The sequence below is a fragment of the Neopsephotus bourkii genome, unplaced genomic scaffold (assembly GCF_033783945.1).
Source record: "Neopsephotus bourkii isolate Nb327-2 ecotype Australia unplaced genomic scaffold, CSIRO-AGI_Nbou_v1 NB_904, whole genome shotgun sequence".
NCBI classification, from domain to species: domain Eukaryota; kingdom Metazoa; phylum Chordata; class Aves; order Psittaciformes; family Psittacidae; genus Neopsephotus; species Neopsephotus bourkii.
In genome coordinates, this window is record NW_026901398.1 from 177,699 (window position 1) to 202,372 (window position 24,674).

The 24,674-nt window shown below is 56.4% G+C and overlaps 1 protein-coding gene and 1 non-coding gene across 3 annotated transcripts in view; one reads left to right on the forward strand and one right to left on the reverse strand.

Moving 5' to 3' along the window:
• The window catches only part of PRUNE1 (prune exopolyphosphatase 1), a 33,890-nt gene that overhangs the window by 944 nt on the left and 8,272 nt on the right, over positions 1 to 24,674 (forward strand). Inside the window, exons 2-8 of one of the 2 annotated variants that reach the window (XM_061357484.1) lie at positions 1,235 to 1,339; positions 1,414 to 1,619; positions 1,779 to 1,963; positions 2,046 to 2,204; positions 2,292 to 2,386; positions 2,471 to 2,629; positions 2,754 to 3,104. In XM_061357484.1, the coding sequence (XP_061213468.1) occupies positions 1,235 to 1,339; positions 1,414 to 1,619; positions 1,779 to 1,963; positions 2,046 to 2,204; positions 2,292 to 2,386; positions 2,471 to 2,629; positions 2,754 to 3,077 (1,233 nt within the window). In that variant the 3' untranslated portion in view covers positions 3,078 to 3,104. Of the gene's footprint in view, positions 1 to 1,234; positions 1,340 to 1,413; positions 1,620 to 1,778; positions 1,964 to 2,045; positions 2,205 to 2,291; positions 2,387 to 2,470; positions 2,630 to 2,753; positions 3,460 to 24,674 lie in introns of those variants that run through there. The other variant, XM_061357483.1, reaches the window with a different exon arrangement.
• On the reverse strand, positions 5,159 to 5,232 carry TRNAR-UCU (transfer RNA arginine (anticodon UCU)). Its single transcript has one exon. It is a non-coding gene; the product is annotated as a tRNA-Arg (tRNA).

Here is a 24,674-nt window from a genome sequence, read left to right on the forward strand (position 1 = left end):
GGACGCTGGGGGTATTGGGGTGCCCAAGAGATGGGGGTGCAGGGGGACTGGGGTGCTCAGAGGAGTGGAGTGCAGGGTTTAGGGGGGCAGGAGGGAGCAGGGCCCAGAGGTTTTGGGTGCAGGGGAGGGAACTGGGGTGCTCAGGGGATTGGGGTGCAGGGGTTTAGGGTTCATGGGGACTGGGTGCAAAAAGGAGCAGGGAGCTCAGAAGCTGGGGGAATTGGGGTGCAGGAGTTTAGGGTGCAGGGAGGGAATTGGGATGCTCATGGGATTGGGGTGCAGGGCTTGGGGGGGCAGGAGGGAGCAGGATGCAAGGGTTTAGGGTGCAGAGGGGAATTGGGATGCTCATGGGATTGGGGTGCAGGGGTTTGGGGTGCAGGGGTTTGGGGTGCAGGAAGCAGCAGGATGCAAGGGTTTAGGGTGCAGGGGGGAATTGGGGTACCCAGGGGAGTGAGGTGCAGGGGGAGCAGGGTGCAGCAGGGCTGTGTGCCCAGGGGAGCAAGAGGACTGGGTTCCCAGTGCAGGCACACACACAACCGGGTGCCCAAGGCATCAAGACCCTTCACTGGGGTGCACCCATGTCCCACAGCAGCTCAGGCTGAGCTGACAGAGCCCCATTGGGGCTCCCCAGCACCCCCAGCCCTGTCCCTGCTCTCCCAGTACTGGGTGCTGGTTCCCAGTCCTGCTGCGGGGTTAGCACTGGTGGTGGTGGCTCTCGCTTGTTTCCTTCCTTGGCTTACGCTGAACAAATGAATCTGGGTCATGGCATCAACTCATTGTCCCCAAAACCAGGGCCTGGAGACCCTCGAGGGTGACAGGATGGGTGCCAGCACCCAGGGAGGGGGGGCTTGGGGGGGTGACGTGGGTGACACTGTCATGGTTTTACTGCTGGAGGCAGGAAAACTGGGGTGAAACGTTGTCTTTTGGGGGACAGCCCCCCCAAACTCACACCTCTGCAAAAGCCACGCTGTGCTGCCAGGCTGTGACAGCATTCCCCATGGTGGGAATGGCCCAGTCCCTGCTGCTGGTGGTGGCGGAGCTGGGTGTTCCCGTTGCCCTTGGGGCCGCGGTGCCTCCGGTTTCACACACGTGCCCCAAAAACGTGGCTTCTGTGCCAGAACTGGATCCCGCCCGGAGGGTGACGGGGTGCCAGGAGCTGGCGGGTGGCACAAGGGTGACATCTGCGACGGGTCCCTGAGCTCCCTGCCTTGCCTGATGCCTCCCATCCCGGCAGGAGCGCATCCAGCATCACCAGGAGGTCCACGTGGTGATGGGCAACGAGGCCTGCGACCTGGACTCCACCGTCTCAGCCCTGGCCCTGGCTTATTTCCTGGCACAGGTGAGGCTCAGGCGCGGGGCTGGGGACAATGGGTGGCTTGGGGACATCTCACCGGGTGCCACCCCTTGCCCCAGACCTCCCCGGCTCCCAAAGCCGCCTTCATCCCAGTGCTGAACATCCCTCGCGCCGACTTCCCGCTGCGGACGGAGACCACGTTCCTGCTGCAGGAGCAGGGCATCCCCGCTGCCTCCCTCATCTTCAGGGATGAGATCGACCTGGCGGGGCTGCACCGCGCTGGGCTGCTCTCCCTCACCCTGGTTGATCACAATGTCCTGCCCAGGTGAGCAGGGGGCACATGGGGACAACGGGGGCCACCCCCCCGAAGCCTGGTTGCCATCGATTTTGGCCTCAGGGGGGGTGAAGCCTTTCCCTTTCCGGGGTGTTTTAGGGAAGGATTTGAGGAATAAAGGGAGTTTCACCTCCCCATCTCACCCACCAGCACCGATGCAGCCCTGGAGGATGCTGTAGTGGAGGTCCTGGATCACCGGCCGCTGGAACGGGCCCGAGGTCCCGGCTGCCCGGTGACGGTGGCACTGGTGGGGTCCTGCGCCACGCTGGTGACCGAGCGCATGGCCCAAGGTCCCCCGGGGGTGCTGGACCGAGCCACGGCCACGCTGCTGCACGGTGAGCACAGGGTGGCTCTTGATGAACCTTATGGAACCATAGGGGATGGGGACAGCTGATGGCTCCTGGTTGTCCCCTCCAGCCACCATCCTCCTGGACTCCATCAACCTGAGCCCAGCCGCTGGCAAGGTGACACCCAGGGACGTGGCGTGTGTCTCCCTGCTCGAGGAGAGGTTCCCCGACCTGCCAGCCCGGGACACCATCTTCAGGACCCTGCAAGCCACCAAGTTTGATGTCTCGGGTCCGTGCCCGGGGTGGTGGGATCCACTGGGACAGACCCATCTCCCTGGGATCAAGGACTCACACTCGGCTCCTCTTTACCTCCTAGGGCTGACAACGGAGCAGATGCTGCGCAAGGACCTCAAAGTCCTCTCTGGTGATGAGCTGGTCCTCGCCATCAGTGCCATCTACGTGGACCTGGAAGTGAGACCCGGCAGGGGAAGAAACTGAGGCAGGAGGTGGCACAGCGGTGACACCAGGCTGACACCAGGGTCTCTCCCCCTCCAGACCTTCCTGCACAGGCCCAGTTTGCTGCAGGACCTGGATGCTTTCTGCCAGGCTCAGGGCTACACGGGGCTGGTGGCCATGATCGTCCCTTACAACGAGAGCAATGTGCTCACCCGGCAGCTCATGGTCTACAGCCAGCACGAGACCTTCCGCAATGCTGTGAGTTGGGGGGCCGGGACCCCAAAGCCCCCAGCACAGGGGTCTGGGGTAGCAGCCAGGTTGTGGCTCACCCCAAAAGCTGCTGGGTTTGGGGTATTAGCACCATGCTCCCCTCCTCTTGCAGGTGTGCCGGGCACTGGAGGAGGCCACGACACCGGCCCTGCACCTCCAGCCCATCCCGAGCCCCTGGTCCTGTATCACTGCCTACAACCAGGGCAACGCTTTGGCATCGAGGAAGAAGGTGCTGCCCATCCTCAGGGCAGCGCTGGTGGGGCCTGGGGCTGCCCTGGGGGGGGCGGAGGAGGAGGTGGTGCCACCCCCGACCCCTATGAACAGCCTGGTGGAGGAATGTCCCCTGGCACAGGCTGTGCCCCCCCTCTGTCCCCAGGATGTCCTGGAGCGCGTCAGCCGCATCGCTGCGGGGCAGCCCCCGGGCTCCCCCAAGTAACAGCACCAGCACCAGCCCCCCGTGGATGTGGGGGCCCACACAATGAGGTGGGGTCACTGGGCAGGTCCTGGTGGGCTGTTTGGGCATAGAGGGGGTGCAGCCACCTCCGTTAGCACTCAGCTCCCTGATGGGGATGGGGTCCCGTTGCAGTTTGCACCCCCTGCCCCAATGGCCCTGCTGGGGTTTGGTCCTCCCAAGTGGGGACCCCATGGGCATTAGGGCCAGCAGCACTCGCATGCACTTTAACAAAGGCATTGGGGAGGTTAACAGGTTCCTGCCATTCTTCCTTGGGGTGGCTTTGGGGGTCCCGGATGGTGGGGCTGGATGTGCAGCCAGCCCGATGCTATCACCCATGTGCTCTGAGGATTAAACTTCCCTCTTCCACTCTTGGCTCTTGCCTCTTCTTCTGGGATGGGTCCAGCGCTGCCCCACTCACCCCAGGGGGTCCCCTCTTCTTCTGGGGTGCAAACCTCCCTGAGGGGTATTTGCCACGGTGCCAGGTACAGGACAAGTGGCTGGAGGATAGCGTGGATCCGAGTATGGTGCAGCCCTACAACCAGCTCCTCTCCCATGCGGATTAGCAAGGGGGGGACAGGTTGGGATTCTGGGTTCCCCCCCCCAGAGCCTGTTATCCCATGGCAGATGCAGGCAAGGAGGCAGGGAAACCCTTGGCTGCACCCATCAGCTCCTGGCGCCCTTATGAAGGGTGGCTGTGACCCTGCAGCTGAAAGGCCAGTCAGGCACAAGGCAGGGGGTGATGTTCCCACTCCCTTCCCACTTCCAGGCTGCCTGCTGGGTGCTCTGGAAGGCAGCAGGGACCTGGTGGTCTCACCTTCCCTTGGCAAGCGCCACAACAGCCCCATCACCACAGGAATCTGTGCTGCTCCATCTGAAAGGAAAAGGCACATACCTCACCCTCCATTCTTTGTAGGGTACATGGGATCTCTGCCCCGTCTCCCTCCTTCCTACCAGGTTTTACTCTGGGGGGTGTGCACCCATGCTCACTATGTACCTTCTCTGAACAATCTCCTTCTGGCCTTTCAGGACCCCCTTGGATGTCATGGATGTGACACCTATGTCGGGATGAACATGGGTGCAGAACTTCGAGCAGCACCAGGGCTGCTCTTCCAACCAGGCTGAACTCCAGCATCGGATGGATGCCAGCAGGAGAAACAAAGCCAAGTGGCAGCAAGGAGCAGTTCCTAGGATGCCCCACACCTGATCCAAGAGCACCTTCTGTGTTTAGTCACAAGCATCCCTGGTCCAAGCAGCTCTCCAGTGCTGAGCCTACATCAGACATCTCCAACAACCCACACAGGAACTTCCCTCTGAAGGAACAGCCTTCCTCCAACCTTCAGCACTTCTCCACCATAACTAACCCCTGGAATAGCCTGGAAAAGGCCCTGCTGAAACCCAGTCACCTCCCAGTCACTGCACTCACCTCACCACAGCTCCCCTCTCCTTTCTCCCTACTGATAGCAATGAGATCACGTGAGATTCCATACTAACAACCTGGAACATCCATGAAAGGAAAAGAAGAGCCAGTTTGGTACCCAAGAAGAGGAACCCCAATGGGGTGGTGTTTGTCAGCAAACCTGCATCTTCTAAGTAAAACCATGCAAAAATAAGAGCATTTGCAAAGAGTTTCTCTAGGGTGGGAATTCAGAATGTAGCCCTATGTTATTTTTGCCACAGGTTTGAGGGAAAGAAGCAGAAAAGACCCCGTTTATCACAAGAAATCTCAGCATTAGGCTCTAAAGCACTGCCTCAGCACCTGATCTCCACTGGAAAGCACAGGACTGTTCTGATGGAGGTAGCCAAGATGGGAAGGGGCAGAAGCAGGGTTAAAACACCTCGCTATTCAGGAGATACCAAAAGGAACGAGGAAAGGGGAATATGATGAGAGAGCTGTGTTAGGAGGGGAGCACACGCCTGTTAATGTGCATCAGCTCTAGAGGGATGTCATGACAGGTCACTGTCATCTTTACCTCTGCAGCCCTCGAGGGGGGGGTTGTAAACGGCAGGGATTGGGACCTGGGAGGGGGTGGGCGTGAAAAGAAAAGAGCCACCTGCCTGGAGATCATCTCTGCCGGGACTCGAACCCGGAACCTCTGGATTAGAAGTCCAGCGCGCTCGTCCATTGCGCCACAGAGACCTCACCACGGCTGCAGCATCCGCACCAGAACTGAAAAATTCCGCATCCCCGGCATCACCGGCGCAGCCCCAGCACCCGGAGCTGAGGCTGGAGGAAACCCGGTGCCCAGCTCAATCCCCCTTGCAAATCCCCATCTCCAGCATCCCTGCTTCCACAGGCACGGAGGTAACGCGGGGATGAGCTGCATCTGAGGCAGCAGCAGGGATGCAGCAAAAACCTGGATGCAGGCTCTCTTTCCATAGCATCTCCTGCCTGCCTGAGGGCAGAGCGAAAGCCTGGAGGAGAGTTAATTGCTGCATCTCCCCCAGCATCATCGCAGCATCCTCAGTGCAGAAGCCAAGAGAGAGGGAGATGAAAGGGGATTTAGCTTACGGCACCCAACACTGACAGTGATGATGAAAGCTCTGTTTGTCACGATGAAAAATGCAGAAACCTGGGGTTTGAGCACAGAAAGAAAAGGAAAGGCAGCTACTGTGGGTTTATTTTCAACCAGCTGTCAATCAGGGCTTTAATGTTTCCCTGTGTGCAGCTCCCATTAGAAAAAACGGCATCAAAACACCAGGAAATCTCCTTTTACAGCCACTGAGCTCCTATTAGCAATTGATCAGACTCTGTGGCACGATTCCTTGCTGTGAACAAACCCGTTCTGCATTTCAGAACTGCAGGGATTTTAGGGTATTGTTTACTCCTAAATATGCTCTTTATTAAAGGCAAGATATTAACTGCTGCTCACAGCACTAACAACCTCAGCACATCTAATGCAAACCCAACGAATTTGGGTTTCCTTTGCCTGATGCTCTGAGGCTCTGGTAATGTTGAGGCTTCTCTTGACAAGCAAAATCCAGCTGGAAGTGATGGGAATGAAGGCAGGGGTTTAACTTCTGTCAGACTAAACCCCTCCTGCTGCAAGAGAGACCCAGTAAATCAATAACCCTTGAAACAAATTACGCTGTGAACCAAGTGTAATCCCACCTTGAGCCAACCCAAAGGGTAGAAAACACCTCTCTCCAGGGTGAGCAAAGGCTGTGCTTAATGAATGTCACCCAAAACATCCAGCTCAGACAAAGTCATAAAGCACCAGTACAGAACAGAAGGGAAGAAATCAATCTCGCACAGCCCGGGGCTGCACTCTGGTGCTCCCCATGGGAGGAGACATCTCCAGCTCTTTCAGTAAGATTTTGGGAGGCACCTCAAAAGTGCTGTTACCAAGCAAGTCACAAAGGTGGAGATGAAGCGTTCAAGGGCACAAAGCTCAGCAGAATGGCTGTGGCTTTGCGGGCCACGAGTCAGAGGGCAGCTGGGGTTTGAAAGAACCCCCATTCCTCCCCACTGAGCTGGCTTAGGGCTTGTTTGAGCCCTGCCTTTCCCTTCTCCTTTCATACACCTCCAGGTAACACAAAGGGCACCCCCTGATCAGCAGCACCTCTAGGAGTGCCATCAGAGCCCTTTCCTCCTCCTTGTCCCAGCACAGGGACATGGCCACGGGCCACAAATACCAGTAAGCAACGTGCAGCTTCCAGGTCCTTGGGCCACCGGCCAGGCAGCTCTGTACCTGCAGTAACTTGGCCAGTCTTCCCCGACGTACTGCCTGTCCCTCTGTTATCTCCATGCTTGGGAAGCAGAGGCTGCAGCGAGCAGGAGAGGTGCAAGCAGGTTATTCCTGGTGCTGGAGGATGCCAACACACCCGTTCCTGTGGGAAGAGATGACAATGGAATTCAGCAAGCTGAGTGTTCTGAGGCAAGAGCAAAACCCCTCTTGAGATCCAGAGAGGGAGGTGTTTCTAAGGCCAATGTCCCCAGCACAAACTGGGGACACTGCACGCAGGAAAACCACAAGCCATGAGCCAGGATGCGGTGGAACAGGGTGAACCAAGGCCATTTAATCCCTTATAAACAGCAGGGAGAGGCCTTTTGCGAGACAAAGGCTGAAGCAGCACCACGGGTGTCTCCCTGGAGCAGGACGATGCCACCTCACGTTGAGTTGCTGTAGGGCAGCATCGTCAGCGCTGGGATCCCAAAGCCTCTTTGCCCACTCCATCGACAGCAACAGCAAATCCTCGCCAGGGCTGGGGCTGCTTTGTGCTATCCATGCTTTTATAGCAAGAGTCACCCCAGAGCCAGCCCCACACCAAGCCAAGGATGGGGGTTAGAAGCTGAGTGCGTGCAGGCCACCAAGCCCATTAACCCCATATCCACAATGGGAATCCCTAGATCCTTGCAATGTGTTGGGCTGAAGCTGCCTCCAGTGGTCACTGACACAGCCCCACGTCAGCAGAGGAGCGATCCCAGCCACCCTATACATAAAGGGGATGGGAACCTCCCAGAGCCCAGGCCTGGAAAAGCGGACCACAGAAACCAAGGATAAACCCATGCAATGAACCAGGGTGGAAAAGAGCTTTCAGCTCAGCCAGTCCAACCCTGTTCCAACGCCTGAGCACCCTTTGGGGCAGGAATTGTTCCTCAGCTCCATCTAACCCTGCCCTGGTGCAGCTTGAGGCCGGTTCCTCTTGTCCCATCCCTTGTTCCTTGCGAGCCCCCTCCTGGCTCCATCCTCCTGGCAGGCACTTGTAGGCAGCCATCAGGTCCCCCCTGAGCCATCGGAACCCCCCAGGTCCCTCAACCCTTCCCCATCCCTTGTGCTCCAGGCCCTGCTCCAGCCCCATTGCCCTCCTCTGCCCCCGCTCCAGCTCCTCAACGCCTCTCCCGCACTGATGGACCCGGATCGCACAGGATCCATGGGGATGATCCCTTCCCACCAAACGGACCCCCCCCGCGCTGTGCCGCGGTCGCGGTGCCTCAGTTTACCCGCTCAGCCGTGACCCCCAACCCTGCCGGGCCCCTTTGGACCCCAAACCTTCCACTTTTGTCTCTTTTTCCCCTTCCCGCAACCCCTGCTCTCACTTTCCCCCTCACTCACCCACAGTCACCGCCGCTGCTCCCCCCTTGTCCCGCTCGGGGCCTCCCCGCGGCCCGGGACACCGGCGCCCTCCGAGGCCGCGCTGCTCCCTCCATGGCGGCTCAGGCCCCACAGGCCCGGGGGCCTCCCTCCCTACCCCGGGCCCTCCTCCCGCTCCTGGGGCCGCTCACAAACCGACCCCGGCTTCGGCTCCGAGTTCCCCCGGCCCCGCTCCCGCTGCCCCGGCCGCCGCCTCGCCTCGCTCCCTCTTTTCCGGCGCTTCCCCTTCCCGCTCCCTTTGTCCCCTCTCGGCCTGCCCTTTCCGCCCGGGGCGGCCGGAGTTTCCATGGGGATGGGGGCGGTGGCTGGGGCTCGGCAGGGGGAACACGGAGGAGGAGGCCCCAGGCCTCGGGGTCGCGCTCCCGCAGGCCCCGGGAGGGGATGAGGCCGGGCCGGGGTGGGGGGGGACGAGGCCTCCGCTGCCATCGGGGGCCCTCGAAGGCGGTTTCGTGCCTGGGCCCCGTCTGTTGGCGCTTGGGGCCTGGCCAGGAGGGGCGAGCACTGAGGCAGAAGGTGAAGGAACCCTCAATAACCCTCAATAACCCTCAGTAACCCTCAATAACCCTCAATAACCCTCAGTAACCCCGTCCTGCAGCCCTGAGCTGCAGTTCGTGGCTCCTGCATTGCTCCCCTTGGTTTAAGAGGCCCCTAACCCAAGGCGAGGGTGAAAGGAAGGTCTCTGCTGGGATGAGCAGGCAGCAGGAGCACAGCCTGGCAATAAGAACCCACTTGGGAGGCTCCCCAGTGATGCTGCACAAGGATGGAGCACAGGAGATGAATCCTGGTGCGGAAAGAAGGACCAGGGCCCAGGGCCCCATCCCATCCTGCTGCTTCCCTATGGAAAGGTCCCGTTCGCCTCTCCCGGTGCCCACAAACCATTGTGGATGCCCACAGCCCAACCTCCTGTGCTAGCTCATCCTGTGGGATGCCCTGACTGTAAAGAGTTTGATGGTGAATCCAAAGCCACGTTTATTCCCTTTCCAGCGTTGCCTTCTGCTGTGGTTCTGTTCCCGTCTATGGTCACTTGGTGCCACTGTTCCTCCATGCTTCCCCCCGATAGCAAAGCAGCCGGTGTGAGCTTGGGGTAGAGCAGGGGAAAAACCAGCCCAGAGCAATCCAAAGAGTGGGAAGTTTGGGAAGATAAAGCGGGATTGGCATAAAACCCCATGGGGACAGCGTTTTCCTGCAGCGAGACCCTTTCTTCATGCAATGGAGGGGTAGAGGGATGCTGCTCCTCCAGCTCATGGCTATGGGATCTTGAGCACTAAGGCTCCATGCATTGGTTTGGGTCCTTGGGGACATCGTGTGTGGGGTGAGGCTGGTGTGGGTCAGGAGGGCCCATGGATGCCTTCAAGGCCACTGCCACTGCAGTGGGGTTCAAAGGAGCCTCAGGTGGCACCTCCTGAGCCTCTAAGCATGAGATGAGCGCCCACAAGCAGCGTGCCCGCACAAGGACCTCACTTGGGTCCCAATGAAGGTGCTGTCCCCAAGGCTCGTTGGAGAGGTCCCCTGGGAGCCGCTCCACGTGGGGTGTGTTATAAAGAGCAAGGCCCAGGAGCTGGAGCTTTGGATGTGTATTAGAAGGGGGGTGGTTAGTAGGTCGAGAGAGGTCCTCCTTCCCCTCTACTCTGCCCTGGTGAGACCCCATCTGGATATTGGGTCCAGTTCTGGGCCCCTCAGTTCAAGAAGGACAGGGACCTGCTGGAGAGAGACCAGCGCAGGGCAACTGGGATGATGAAGGGAGTGGAGCATCTCCCTTATGAGGAGAGGCTGAGGGAGCTGGGTCTCTATAGTTTGGAGAGAGGAGACTGAGGGGTGACCTTATTAGTGTATATAAATATATAAAGGGGGAGTGTCCCGAGGATGGAGCCAGGCTCTTCTCAGTGGCAAACAATGATAGGACAAGGGGCAATGGGTACAAACTGGAACACAAGAGGTTCCACTTAACCTTGAGAAGAAACTTCTTCTCAGTGAGGTGACAGAACACTGGACCAGGCTGCCCAGGGAGGTTGTGGAGTCTCCTTCTCTGGAGACATTCAAAACCCACCTGGACACGTTCCTGTGTAACCTTATCTGGGTGTTCCTGCTCTGCAGGGGGATTGGACTGGATGAGCTTTTGAGGTCCCTTCCCATCTCTAACATACTGGGATACTGGGATACTGTGATGTGCTTTATCCACGCAGAGGATGGCAACACAGCTCCCTTCATCAGCCAGACGAGCAGCGTCTCCCATCAGCGCGTGGGGCTGAACTCACCATCAAATCCTTGTTATAATTACGTGCTTCATATTAGCAGATGCTTTTTGGCATCTCATCTCATTCCCTGAGCAAAGGGAAACGCCACATGGGGATGAATGAACAGGAGCAGTGTCTGCAGCAGGCAGGAGGATGGAGCAGGTCACGGCGGTCCCAGGATCAGGCTTGATTCCACCATGAACATGGACCAGGGCATCCAGGCACCACCAGGAGACCTGGGAATCCTCAACAGCAGCTTCTAAAGGACAAGACCATGATTTGCCAGCTCCAGTTCTGCAGGAAGGGGAATGCTCTCCCCTCAGCCCCCCCCAAAGCTGCAACCTGGGCTTCATCTGGTTCCTGTTGTGCTGTGGATGGGAGATGACATTGCTCTGCTGCTTCCTATAGGCATGACTTGAGCCTGTCAAAGGGTTCATAGATCTTGAACAGTGGCTTCAGCATCTGCAGGCACTGAGCTGTGCAATGCCCTGCAAGGATTCCTTTTCATTTCGAGCCATAGAGATCTGTGTATAAACCCATTTGCCCTGCCAGCTCTGCTCCGCTCTGGAGCTTCTCATTGACAGCTGAGCTTCCCAAACAACAACCCATATCTCACAGCTTATTAATAGCTGCTGCTGCCAAATTCGCCTTCTCCTGGGTTGGAGAAGACACGAATCTTGCTTTTCTTGCATGGTTTGTGCCTGCAGTTCTCCTCGACCACCCTCATGAAGCATTGTGACAACTTGAATCATCTCTGAGCAGCCTATAAGTCTGGTTCTAATTGTTAGGAGCTCCCTGTCTCAGGGAGTTAGAGAGATCCATGGACAAGCAGAGCATTGACCACCCATCAAGGCTTCAGCTGAGGATGCAAGGGGCTGCCCCTGTCGCTCGGTGAGGGCAGTTATTAACAGTGATTCCTGCAGGCACTGCAAGCCCTGGTGCCTGCTGCTCTCCAGGTCCTGCTGCCAACCCAGTGTATGCTCCTTGTCTGCAAACACCAGGAGCTCGGGGGGGGAAGACAGGAGGGGGAAGGCGTGTTCTGGATGTGATAATCAAGCCCTGGTGGCAGCTCAATTCATCACTGGGCAGGAACATTCCCCCTCGTCGCTGCTTTGCTTTTTTACTCCCAGTGACAAATCTCCAACGAGATTCCCAGCGACGGCTCCCTTTGCATTCCCGGTGCATGCTGAGCACCCACCATTCCCCTCGCCGTGCCCACCAGCCCCAGCTCAGCGTGCTCTCTCCATAGCATCTAGTGATCAATTCCCCCCCCAAGGATGATCTTCACTTGGAGGAGAAACGCTCGGATCTGCTTTTCCCTGGCACCCATCCTGCCTCAGCCAGCTCTGCTCAGGGAAGGTGCTGTACCACCAGCTAATTGTGGAGGATCAGAGCAGCAGCTCAATTAGCTGCAGTTAATGCTTCTGATTAGCATTTGGTGGAGCTTGTGGAGGTTTTGAGCTGAAACAGATAAACAAGCTCCAACAAAAGCAGAGACAAGGGAGCAAGGAAAAGGGCAGGAAAAGGAGAGGACAGCCCAGAGGCAGCAGACACGGGTGGTGGTAGGACACGGCTCAGGGCATGGATGCAACATCTGGGCCCTGGTTCCTTCAGCATCTGGGCAGGAGCACAGCTGGAGCCTGCTGTTGGGAGGGAGCAGGTCCTAACGCCACGTCAGGTGGCCAACAGGACACGAGACAAGCTCGGAGGACCTTTGCCAAGCCCTTAATGATGGCATTAAGGCAAAAGAACATCCTTCTGCCACCTCAGAATCCTTTGTTCAGTAAATGAGGGAGCAGCTGTGAGGGAAGGAATGAGATCCCGAATCCCATCTGCGCCCTGCCCTCTGCTAGGAGATGGGGCAAGAGGAGGCACCAAACCCAGGCCCTTCTGGGGTTGGGGCTGCTGCTGTCCATCAGGGGCTTGGGCTATTGCTGCACCTTCAGGCCAGGCGAGTCCTGAGCTTAGGGCCGTGGAGCATTTGGGGTTTTCCCACTGTGGCAAAGCCTTAGGAGGTTGTTGCATTCCCAACAGTGTCCGGAGAGGCTGAGCTTTGGCACTGGGATCATGGAGGGGGGGTCAGATGTGTCTGGTTTCACCTTGGCACTAGAACCCCTTGAAGCCAGCCCCTGTTTCTCCGCTGTGCCTGGAGCGAAAGCAAATCTCAGCTCCAGCAGTGGGGACTCCCACGACACGCGGGCGAGCAGCAGATGAAGAAGGGAGATGGATGCATGTGTGTCCCGCTGGCAGCAGCTCTGGAATGGGTTCACACCAGGCTGTGCCTAATCCCGGAGCAGGTGCACACACAAGATTCCCACCTGATTAAAGAGAATAACCTATATTAACGCTTGTGTTCCCTCTGCACCCACAGGCATCAGCCAAGACAAGATACAGCAGCTTGGTACCAGGCTCTCAGCATCGCTGAGCTGAGCCAAGGCAGAAACAGCCTTTTCTGCAGCATCCCTTTGACTCTAATCCCCATGTGCTTAATCCACGTTGGGACCATGGGAGGTCCCACACAAGGCATGAAGCATGGAGGGACCGATGGGAATCTCGGAGATGAAATCAGGGCAGAATGAGTGAACTCCAATAAAATCCCTAAAAGGAGCCAACCAGTTAAACCTGCCCCACATGCCAGAGTCTTGAGATGGTTGATGGCTGCTCCATCTCCTAGGGAATAAATCTCCTACGAGGCAAAGGGCTCTTGTCACTGGGTGATGCAGAGCCGTGCTGCCTGGCAGGGCACTGCAAGAGCTTGAGTAGGAATGATGGGCATGGGGTTTCTGATGGGAATTTGCTCTGCAAAGCATGAACAGAAAAACCCAAACAAATCCAACTGCTCTGCACATCGCTCCAGACAGGACCAGGACCTGTTTAAAGAAGGAATTTTGCAGTTATGAGGATGCAGGGAGGGCATCGGTCAGGTGGAAAACAGAGCAGGGGAGGTCTCAAAGGCCAGCCCCACATCCTTATTGTGCATTGCACCCATTCCATCAGAGGTGAGCAGAGCAGGTCAAAGCAGCAGCAGGGAACCGAGAAACCCCATCATAATGGGTAAATCAGCCAGTGCTTTGATCAGCTCTAACAGGGGGAGAAAAGTGGCTTCAGGGGACTCACAGTTATACCAGCATCACCATAGGGTGATGATGGGCAGAAAGGGTTGACTGGGGCAGACAGCTTGGCCTGGGATGAAGTGGAGACTAAACACATCCAGCTGCTCATGCTGGATCCAGAATGATCTCCCACTGGAGCAAGGGCTGTTTCCCAGCAGCAATGGAGCTGTTTCTGCTGGGGATGATCCACAGTGTATAATGGCAATGCCATGGGAGCATGGTGCCACCTGAAGCCACCCCTACAGCTCTCCCCCGATCACATTGGGCTTCTTCATTACTCCATACACTCCTATGGCTTATTTGACCCCTCTGGCCAGAGCATCTGACCCTGTGTTTAACCCATGCTGTCTCTGCAGCACCCAGCTCATCCCCAGTGCTGGAAATCAGGAATTTGGCTCTGACAACAGGGTCATTTTCCTGCATTTCCCCCTCTTTCCCTGGACTTTCTCATTCTGCTCCCAGAGCCCCGGTGCCGCAGGAGCAGCAGCATCCCTCAGTGCCTGGAAAAAGCCACCTAAAGAGCATCAGCCACTCACCCCCGAGCTGAATACCCTCAGGATATTGACACCAACGTTCCTCACTGCTGGAATCACCCGAGCAATGGGAAGTCCCTCACACAGAGGCGTGATGTGACAGGCTGGAGCCGATAAGCGATGGCTTTCTTCTTCTCTTGCGCTTGGAGATTGTCACCTAAGGAACACGATAGCAAGGCAGGCTTGATAACAGCGCACGCTGCTTCAGGCAGCCACCAAGAGCAGGGAGGGATGTCCAGGCTGAGACATGCTGCAATTTCTCTTCCCAGGCTGAGACATCCCAGATAAAGCCCTTATCTGGCCTTTTCTCCCATCAATGCGGGGCTTCAGGCTCGTCCTCGGAGCGCAGCACGGGCAGGCGGCTGGGGAGAGCTTGAGCACATCATTCACTAAGCCACAAGCTGCATTTACCACCCAACGGTGAGCTGGGGAGGGGGGTTCATGCTCTCATTGATGGGTTTCAGCTCCATCAACCCCAGTTTGAGCCTGGGGCTGCTGCAAAGGGGCACCCATCAAGGCAAGGTGCAAGCGCCCTGAGCACTTCCCTGGCTGCTGGGGGGAGCGGGGAGCCCTCAACCATCGCATTGCCATTGTCCCCTTCCCACCCCGTCACCTCCAAGTGCCTGCACGAACCATCCGGCCCCTTTTCTGCCCGGCTTCGAGCAGGAGAGGGCAGCAAAACGCTCCTTTTGAAGGCAGGGCAAGCAGGTAGCATAGGATGGGCCGGGTTGGAAAGGACCTCAAGAGCAGCTCACTCCAACCTCCAAGCATGAGGTGTCCATCTGGAGATGTTTTACTGTGGCACATTGAAGCCAGAATCAATTTCTGTTGCTCCTAGGAGCTTTCTCCAACCAGAATGTTTGGAGCATGTTCCCAATCCATGAAGCCATGAATCTACTCCCCAAAACTGGGCCTTTTAGAGGATGTGATGCAGATGATGCTCGTGGTTTGGGTGCCTGAAGGAGTCCACAGCTCCCAGCCTGGCAAATCCCAGTCCCCTGCTGGAAGTGCATCCCGGTGTTCCCATCCCCACTGGTAAACCAGGGAGCATCAGACATCCCTTGGCACGGGGACTCTCATCCTCACTACTACATCACCTGGACAGCTTCCAGCATGGTTTTGGCCCAGCCAGGTCTCCCTAAGCTTCCAGGCACAGGAGAGGGACTGTTCCCAAGAGGCTTCGCTTGGGAATATCCTACTCTGGAGAGAGATTAATGGTGGGGATACCACCACCACCCTGCATGGACCCAGGCATGTTCTAACAGCGATGTTCTCATCTCCCTGCATCCCAGTGCCCATCCCTGTGATTCCCACTCTGCCTGGAGCCATCTCAGTGCCTCTTCCTGGAGGGAAGCAGGAGCTCTGCTGAGCTTTCATCACTGGGGCTGTCAAACCTACTGCTCAGACTCATCTACCCAAATTCAGACAGCCCTAAAGTGATGCTTCCAATGAGTTCATCAGGGTTTGGTGCCGTTATAGCCAGCAATGAGTCAGGCAGCAGATACCTGTCCCACTATGAGCTGCCCATTGCTCTCCACCACCACGGTTTGGCTCCTGAAATCCAAGCAGATGTAATCCCATTCCCTGGAGCCCCATCTCCCCATCACTGCGGGGTCTCAAGAGCAACCCTTCGACCCCAAACCTCCCATCCCACCCCTCAGAGCTGTGCTTAAAGCTCATTTCCTGCAGGCAGGCTATAAACTAAAGGCATTAAACCCCCCAAAACCTCAACTGGAAGCACCACGAGCCCTCCCCGAGCTGCCGCAGCTGAAAATAGAGCCGCTTTGCACACACAGGCTGCTCATGCCTTAAAAAACCCCAGCGCAGCCTTGCCTCTATTTGTATTTAGAGCTGAGAAAACGCTGCTTCCCTCGCCCAAAGCCTGTGCGAACGCAGCCCCTTTGCCCATCGCCGCCGATGGGGGAGCACAAACGCAGCGCTGCCGGCACCTCGGCTCCATCCAAGCCTCCGCATTCCCACCGGGATCCCTGCAGGATGCGGAGCCGAGCACCGCTGTGCCTGCCTTAGAGGGGCAGCACCCAGGGACCAACCCCGAGCTGAACTCCCACATCCAGGGAAAAGCCAACCTGAGGCACGGGGATGCTTGGAAGCTCGCTCCTGAGGCCGGATCCCCTCTGCTTTGAGGCTGATCCCTGGATGCAAACCCCCGTGAGCATCCCAGACCTACACCCGGAGCCGAGGCCGCCCCTGGGCTCTGGTGCTCGTAGCGTTGTTGCTGTTGTCGTTTGCTGAGCTCGCTGCAAGCTGCTTTTCTCCTATGTTTGAGTGCTTATAATTAGCCCGCGGGGTTTGCCGCTCCCCCCTTCTCCTTCCCCATGCCCTGACAGTTTGGGAGATGGCTCCATTTTAAATATATCCTGTGCTCGGAGAGAAAGAAACTCTCCTGCAGCTTCCTTTGAAGCTCAGCACGCTGGGGAGAGTGCCAGCAGCCAGGCTCTGCCTCAAACGCGCTGTGTAATAAGGGACAATTAGGTGGCAGCAAACATTTAACTATCGAATGCAGCAGGGCTTCTGCCACTGCCTGCAGTTAAGCAGTGCCTCAGACACAGGCTTCCTAGAAATCCAATGGGAAAAGTGTTCTGGAGCGAAGCCCAAGGAGCTGCTGGATCCATTTAGGCTCTGAATTAGGGGATAGGCTTCTGAGTGCAGCTTTGTGGAGAGCACACATCCACCCTGGATGGATGCTCCTGTCTGGACCACGTGTGGGAAGTGCCCCTGAGCTCAAGGAGCACCAGTGGGGCTGCCCAAACCCACTGCCCTTCAATGGGGTGGCTGAGGATGAGGCCACCAGAGGTGCTTTCCCTTGGCCTGCTCATCACTCGCTGGCTCCCACTGGGAAAACACAGTGGGAACTGGCTCAGACTGGTAGGAAACACCAATTCCCAAGATCCCTGCCCTTGGAAAGGGAGATCCTTTTGGCTTGATGTGGAGGGTGGGATCGAACCTGGTGGGCAAATCCCCTGTGGGAAAGCAGGAGTGCTGGATGTCCTCTGTGGGACATTCCCGGAGCTGACTTCTCCAGTGATGGGAAAATTCCCAGTTTCCAGATGGAGAGAAGCAAAACTTCCCCAGATCCACGTGGTGGTTTCCCAGAGAAGGCTGAAGCTGCTCCCAGGGATGAGCCAAGAAGGAAAACTGATGTATTCCAGGAAAACAAAGGCACATCTGGATATAACCCTGGAATGGGTTGGAAGGGACCTCCAGTTCCACCCCCGTCATGGACACGTGCCTGGATCCAAAGCAGGAAGGAGATGGACTCCTTGAGCTCCAGCACTGCCTCAAAGCACTGAAGGCAAGCGGGATTCTTCCCAAAGGCTTTACCAAGCACTAAGCAGGGATCCTTTGGTTAAAAGGGGAATTCTCCCATTCTCCACCTGCTCTGTTCCCACTTGGATCGGTTACTCCACACTTGGGCCAGTCCAGCTCTGTGCTGTGCCTGGAATTATGGCTGGTTTGATCTATCTCCTTCTTCCTTCATCATTTCAGGCACAAAGTGGGTGTTGGGACCAGTAGGGTCAGGCACCAGTCCTGCTGCTGTTCCCTAGGTGCCAAACCTTTTCCAACATCAGCTCTTCATCACAAATGGAATCACATCCATGTCCTGTGCCACGCACAGGCAGAGCAAGGGGTTGGATTGCAGTAAGCGTCAGCTTGGGCTTTAACATCCCGCTGTGGTGGGGAGCACTCCCTCAGCCCTCCTATGGAGCGTGGCTGCTGCTTCCAGCACCTGCGCTTCAGCATTCCAAACCTGCACCTTCTCCTCACCCACCCAATATAACAAGGGAAAGTGTCGAGTCCTGCATGTGGGCAGGAACAACCCCAGGTTCCAGTATAGGTTGGGGAACGACCTCTTAGAGAGCAGTGTAGGGGAGAGGGACCTGGGGGTCCGATGGACGACAGGGTGACCATGAGCCGACACTGTGCCCTTGTGGCCAAGAAGGCCAATGGCATCCTGGGGTGTATTAGAAGGGGGATGGTTAGTAGGTCGAGAGAGGTCCTCTTTCCCCTCTACTCTGCCCTGGTGAGACCTCATCTGGAATATTGTGTCCAGTTCTGGGCCCCTCAGTTCCAGAAGGACAGGGACCTGCTGGAGAGAGTCCAGCGCAGGGCAACTGAGATGATGAAGGGAGTGGAGCATCTCCCTTATGAGGAGAGACTGAGGGAGCTGGGTCTCTATAGTTTGGAGAAGAGGAGACTGAGGGGTGACCTTATTAGTGTATATAAATATATAAAGGGGGAGTGTCCCGAGGATGGAGCCAGGCTCTTCTCAGTGGCAAACAATGATAGGACAAGGGGCAATGGGTACAAACTGGAACACAAGAGGTTCCACTTAACCTTGAGAAGAAACTTCTTCTCAGTGAGGGTGACAGAACACTGGACCAGGCTGCCCAGGGAGGTTGTGGGGTCTCCTTCTCTGGAGACATTCAAAACCCGCCTGGACACGTTCCTGTGTAACCTTATCTAGGTGTTCCTGCTCTGCAGGGGGATTGGACTGGATGAGCTTTTGAGGTCCCTTCCAATCTCTAACATACTGTGATACTGTGTGATACCTCCTAGGGGAAACTCAAGCACAAGCCTCACAGGTGACCCCAAACCTTGATTTCTAGAGCCAGGACCAAGTTGTCTGAGGCACTAAAGCCAAGAGGGGCTCCTTGGTGCCGTGCATGCAGCCAGGTCTGTCCACTTCCTCTGCCCCGATGCTCGCAGCCCCCAGAGAGCAGCATTCCTTGGGATGGGCCCAAGCTTTGTGTCCATTGCCAGTTCTTGGGGCCTCCCCAGGTCTCGTGGTTGCAGTCTCAGGCTTCTGTGTGCTGCTGCACCGTGGGCAGCTCCAACAGCCACAGCCTCTTGGTTGAGCATCGTTACAGGAGGCTTCTGTCTGCCCAGGGTTTGGTCTTCAAGGGGCAAACAGCACTGGTCGGTTCTGGTTCTTATGCCCTGGTGTGGGAGGAGCAGGGGATCTGCTTCTTCCCTTGGAGAGATGCAGGTTCACATGTAGACTCCGTTCTCAGCCCATGGGAGCAGCCACGTCTCATAGGATGGGTCCATGCAGAGCCCAGGGATGCTGGAAGCCATCACTGTCCTCCTAACTAGGACATGTGGCGACCGCCTCAACCTAACATCAGTCCTCACCAGAGCAGATGTGCACATCTGGTCCAGTGCTGGGGTCCTCTCCTTGCATTTCAGTCCACGTTGGCATGGCAGGACTCAACACTGTTGGCTGGCACTGATGGGCTCGGATCCCTCCAACTGTGCATGGAGACATCAACCCACTCTTCATGCTCCATCACCTTGAGGTATGCAGCAACACCTACAAGCCCTCCATCCAGAGCTAATCCTAACTCAGGTTCATTCTGAGCTGTTTAAACCTCAGGTTCAGGCTTCAGGACTGGCTTTGGAGGGAGCCCACAGCATACACAACACTAGCGATGCGCTGCCCTTAGGACCTCATTTTGGGCAGCTACCCCCAGCATCTTTCAATGAGAACCTGTGCCACTGTGTATCTCCTGCTAAGAGGACAGCATCTTATTTGTGTCAGGCTTTAGGAGAGACCCAAGGGCAAGAGAACACGTTGCTGCCTTCAGGGAAACCAGAGGAACCTTCCCCCCCCCACCAGCTCTTCATTCACCACCTCTGATACAACACCTTGGAGAGAGATGCCTTTTAGAGCAGGCTCTGACACATGTGTAGCTCCCTCCAACAGCTCCTTGTGCCCTCGGGGCACAGAGGCCACAGCTCCCGACCTCATTTCAACCCCGACAAGAAATAGATGGAGAGGGAGACGCTGCTGTGATAAATCAGTGCTGCAGCGAGGTCTCTGTGGCCGCCACCGATGATGCCCTCACCAGCGAACCGAAGGAACAAGATCCAGCCAAAGGCAACGGCGTTTTACGAGGGCTTCCAGCTGCTTGGAACAAGGTGAAGGTGTCAGGGCCAGTTCAGTGGCCTCAGCTCTGCTCTTGCCTTCAGAGCCGTGGCACCAACTGCAGCTGCTCCACAAACACAAGGGAGCTGGGATGCAGGGAAGTGCTGCTGGAGCCCCAGGAAACACCCAGAGACAACAGCCAGAGCATCCCATGACCCTGTTCCTACAAGGAGTAAGCACAATGGGAAGCCCTTATGCATTAGGAGCACAAAGGGATGTATCCATGGGCTGGCTGCACACTCCAGCCCTAGAGAAGCTTCTCCAGTCACTCTTAAGTCAACCATTCCTCATAGGAGCAGTGAGGGCAAAGAGACACCCATGGGAGGGACTCAACTGCCTGTTTATAGGTGCTTAAAACAGGCACCTGCATCCCACCCAGCACCCAAAGCCACCCTTCCTGTCACAGAGGTAACAGGTAGCGTCAGCCCAAAGCAGTACCTAAAATAGCTGAGATGAATCCCAAATGAATTCCTATCCCCAATGTAATTTCGAGATGCAAAACGATAGCAAATGCGTTGCTTCCTTTAGGAGATGCTCTCCTGAATGATTCCCCTCCTTGTTAAATGTCTCAATCAGATTTTGAGCTTGAAATTGCTTTAATCCCTGAGTCCTGGTGCATCTCTGCCTCTTCCTCCACTTGCAGCCTGTGCTGGGGACAAGAAGAGTGGGCGACTAACATCCCATCCCTTCCCTTTCCTTATCATGCCAAATCAGAGCCCTTGACTGGTTTGGGTTAAGGAAGGGACCTTAAAGTTCCTCACTGAGCTGGTGGCTTCCAGGACCCCATGACAGAAAGGTTTGGGTTGGAAGGGACCTTCAAAGATCATCTGGTGACATCTAGGGCCATCATCCCACTAGGTCAGCTCCCAAGCATCACAGAAGGCTTTGGAAAGGACCTTCAGGCTGGGAGAGCTCCCACTAAACCAGGTTGCTCAACTGACTTCTTTTGCTGTCCTCCTGCAACAGGATGATCCAAATGGAGCCCCTGGGGTGGTTTTGGGGCCAGCAGATCCTGAGGTCACTGCGGGATGAGGGATCTCCAGGGGTTCCATCAGGCTGAGGGAAGCTGCCTCCCTCCCAGGCCTGGTACCCACAGCTCCTATCGATGCCATAGAGAGGCATCGAGGAACGAAGGCTTTGGAGGAGAGACAGCAAGACATCAGAGCTTTGCGAAGCAGGTTGCCATGGAAACCAGCTCATTTAACCCAATAAGGGTCAGGCAACCCTTCGTGTTCCTGCTAATTTAATTAAAGAGGTGGGAAGCACGAGCAAAATGCATTGGCACAGGCTTGACTCGGGGCTGCTGCTCCTCAGGCTGGGTGGGATCCACGCTGCCAGGCTTCAATTGGGCACCACGGAGCCATTTGTAACCCAAAACTGGTCCCTGGAGGGGAATGAATCGGGGAGGAAGGACCAGATGTGGAGGAGATGGCATCTGCAGAGCCCCTCATCCCTGCAGCCGCCTGCCACAGGCACATCTCCTGAGGATGCAGGAGCTTCCAGCTGCACTTGATGCTCTTCCTGATGGGCTCCTCGCCTGAGCCATTGGTAACGTGCCTTTATCTCCCTTCTGGATTTGAAGTGTGGATAAAGCAAAGCTGGCAAGGTAATTATTCCTCCCTGTCAAACACTGCTCTTGGTTCGCTGTCTGCAGACAGCTGGAGAGTGATGAATCCCTTTGTATTCGCAGCAGCCTTGGGTTTGCTCCAGGGGAAGGTGCAAGCAGGCAGAGAAGGTTTGCGTTATCGTGCCCAGATCCCAGTGCCAAGCAAGGGGCTCACCTGGAGGGAGAACATCGCAGCGCTGGAGATGCGCATCCACCATGCTCTGGGATGCAAACACTTCCCCCCCCTCCAGCCAGGTGAGCTCTCACCACCTTTACACCATCACTAATGGGGGGTTTAAAGCCTTCCTCTGTACACAGCAGCTTGAGGCATAAACAAAGCTGCACCTTAACTCCAAGAGCAGCCCTGGCCACTGCACAGTGAGGCGTGGTTTGAGGCAGAAAAGCCCATCCAGGACATCCCTCTCCTCATCCCTCAGCCCCAGGGCCTGGGTTCAGGCTTAGCTCAGTCTTTGGGCAGCTCAGGACCTGTTTCTGCAGCAGGACAAGCTCTTTCTTGGCCTTTTTCCATTATAACCCCCCTCCTTTTTTTCCCTTTCCTGAACCTTCTCTCATTCACCAACCTCTGCCTCCCTCTCAATGACTCCCTGGGAGTCCTTGAGCCTCAGCGTTATGCTGTGTTATTTATACAGCACAATAACTGCACATGGCACTTCCAACACCCATCAAACAGGTCCGTTTTCTGATGAGGGCACCCTTTAAGTCACTAAAACACTGCCTGTAAAACACAATGTTCACCTGGCCAGGGAGCCTGAACTGAGCTGAGGAGGAGGAGACCGGAGGCTCTTGGCTGTGTTTCCTCAACCCCATAACATTGAAATGGGCAGAAGAAACCCCTGGCCTCAGATGAGCTTTTGATGTCGAATGGCCCCTGGAGCTGTTGGGGTTGGTGCTGCTGCTTGTGCCAGTGCTCAAGGCCACATTGGACACAGGGGTTTGGAGCATCCTGCTCTAGTGGAAGGGGTCCCTGTCCATGGCTTTAGATGAGCTTTATGGCCCCTTCCAACCCAACCCATCCCAGGATTCCATGAAAAAGGCAACCAGGAGAATGGGGAGCTGCTTTTTGGGGTGGAAACTATTAAACCCCACCACTTTGAAAGGGTTGAGCCTGAAGCATGCAGCCAAAGAGAGGGAGACTAAGGTGATTAGGGTGGTTAGGGCAACTAAGATGATGAAGGGAGTGGAGCATCTCCCTTATGAGGAAAGACTGAGGGAGCTGGGTCTCTATAGTTTGGAGAAGAGGAGATTGAGGGGTGACCTTATTAGTGCATATAAATATATAAAGGGGGAGTGACCCGAGGATGGAGCCAGGCTCTTCTCAGTGGCAAACAATGATAGGACAAGGGGCAATGGGTGCAAACTGGAACACAAGAGGTTCCACTTAACCTTGAGAAGAAACTTCTTCTCAGTGAGGTGACAGAACACTGGACCAGGCTGCCCAGGGAGGCTGTGGGGTCTCCTTCTCTGGAGCCATTCAAAACCCGCCTGGACACGTTCCTGTGTAACCTTATCTGGGTGTTCCTGCTCCGGCAGGGGGATTGGACTGGATGAGCTTTTGAGGTCCCTTCCAATCTCTAACATACTGGGATACTGGGATACTGTGAGATGGCATAAGAGAGGCCCAAAGCTCCCTGTGCACCCCAGCAAAGCACAGTCAGTTAATCAGCAAATTGGAGCCGTTTGGAATCAGCCTTAGATTATCTATTGAGTGAGGACAATCAGTTGTCAGCATCTGATGAGTTTTCCAAAGGCTGCTTCCTCCCAGCACAGCTCCACTGCGAGGAACTGCCTGGAGGCATCTGTGCTTCCCCACAGATGAGTTAACCCAAAGCCTTTTCCTCCTTCAGAGCCAGTTCAAACCCTTCCCCAGGGCTTCGGGGACCTTTTCCACCCTCCTGACCCCGAAAGCACAACGTTCCCAAAGGATGCCGGGCTCTTTTCCCCTTGGCTCTGACCGAAGCCGCGGTTCGTGCCGCCGGTGCGATGTTAATGCCACGCAGCCTCACATTACAGCAGCCTTGGGATTCGCCTGCAAGGAAGCACAATTGCTCCTTTCTGTGCCGTGCTCGGGGTATCCTCAGAGGTTGAAGCCATCAACCTCAATGCATTGACATCATCTGAAGCACTGTTGGCCTTGGGAACGCTGCGCTTTTCAAGTGGCGGGGTTCCGATGGCCTCACATCGCGGGCACGTGGGGCTGTTTGGTTTGGGTGGTGGAGGATGCTCAAAGATCCCCCCTATGACACCAGGTTTAAGGGAAACGCTCTTGCCCCAGGGAGGAAACCCACTTTTAATGCTCTTAAAAGGACATCATTGACTGACAACTGTGGAGCAACCCTCAGAGGCTGGGTCCCCGGGGCTGGGTTTGCTCCTGCACAGCTCCCCCAGGCACAGCAGAGTGATGCAGGGGGTCTGTGGGGTGGTTTCCCCCCTTCTCCAAGGGTGGCATCCTGGAGACCTTCCCCATTCCACACCTCTCCCATTGGACACGAGCCTCACGCGGCTGCAAGAGGCACCTCTGCTGGAGAGCTTCAGTGAAGGCGATGGGGATACAGGCACCCTTAGGAACTGCTTTGGTTGCTAAGGGATGTTCACACAAAGCTCAACGAGGAAAACCAAACGTGGGAGGGAAGGCAGCCTCTGTTCCCACCCAGGTCACCCACCCATGAGACCAATGCACCCAAACCCTGCCCGCAGGTAGAGGGGACCCCCAGAACAGCATCCACATGGGCAGGGGCTGCAATTCCAAGCAGGAAGAGCAGAGCAGACCTGGAGCTTCCAGCCCAAACCCTTTCCAACCCAAGCCAGTCGATGCTTCTATGAATAGATCCAATAAATAGAGCTCGGGGAGGGTCACAAGGATCATTCCCAACCTCCATAGGTCTCATAGGGGCTGAGCAGGGAACACGTTTCCCAATCACACCCGCAGCCAGGAGCTCGCAGCTCTCCTTGGTTGTGCAATGGGGCCAGAGCTGATGGCAGCACGTACATGGCCCTTAAACCCTCTGCTCATCCGGATACCTGGCCCTGGGCTA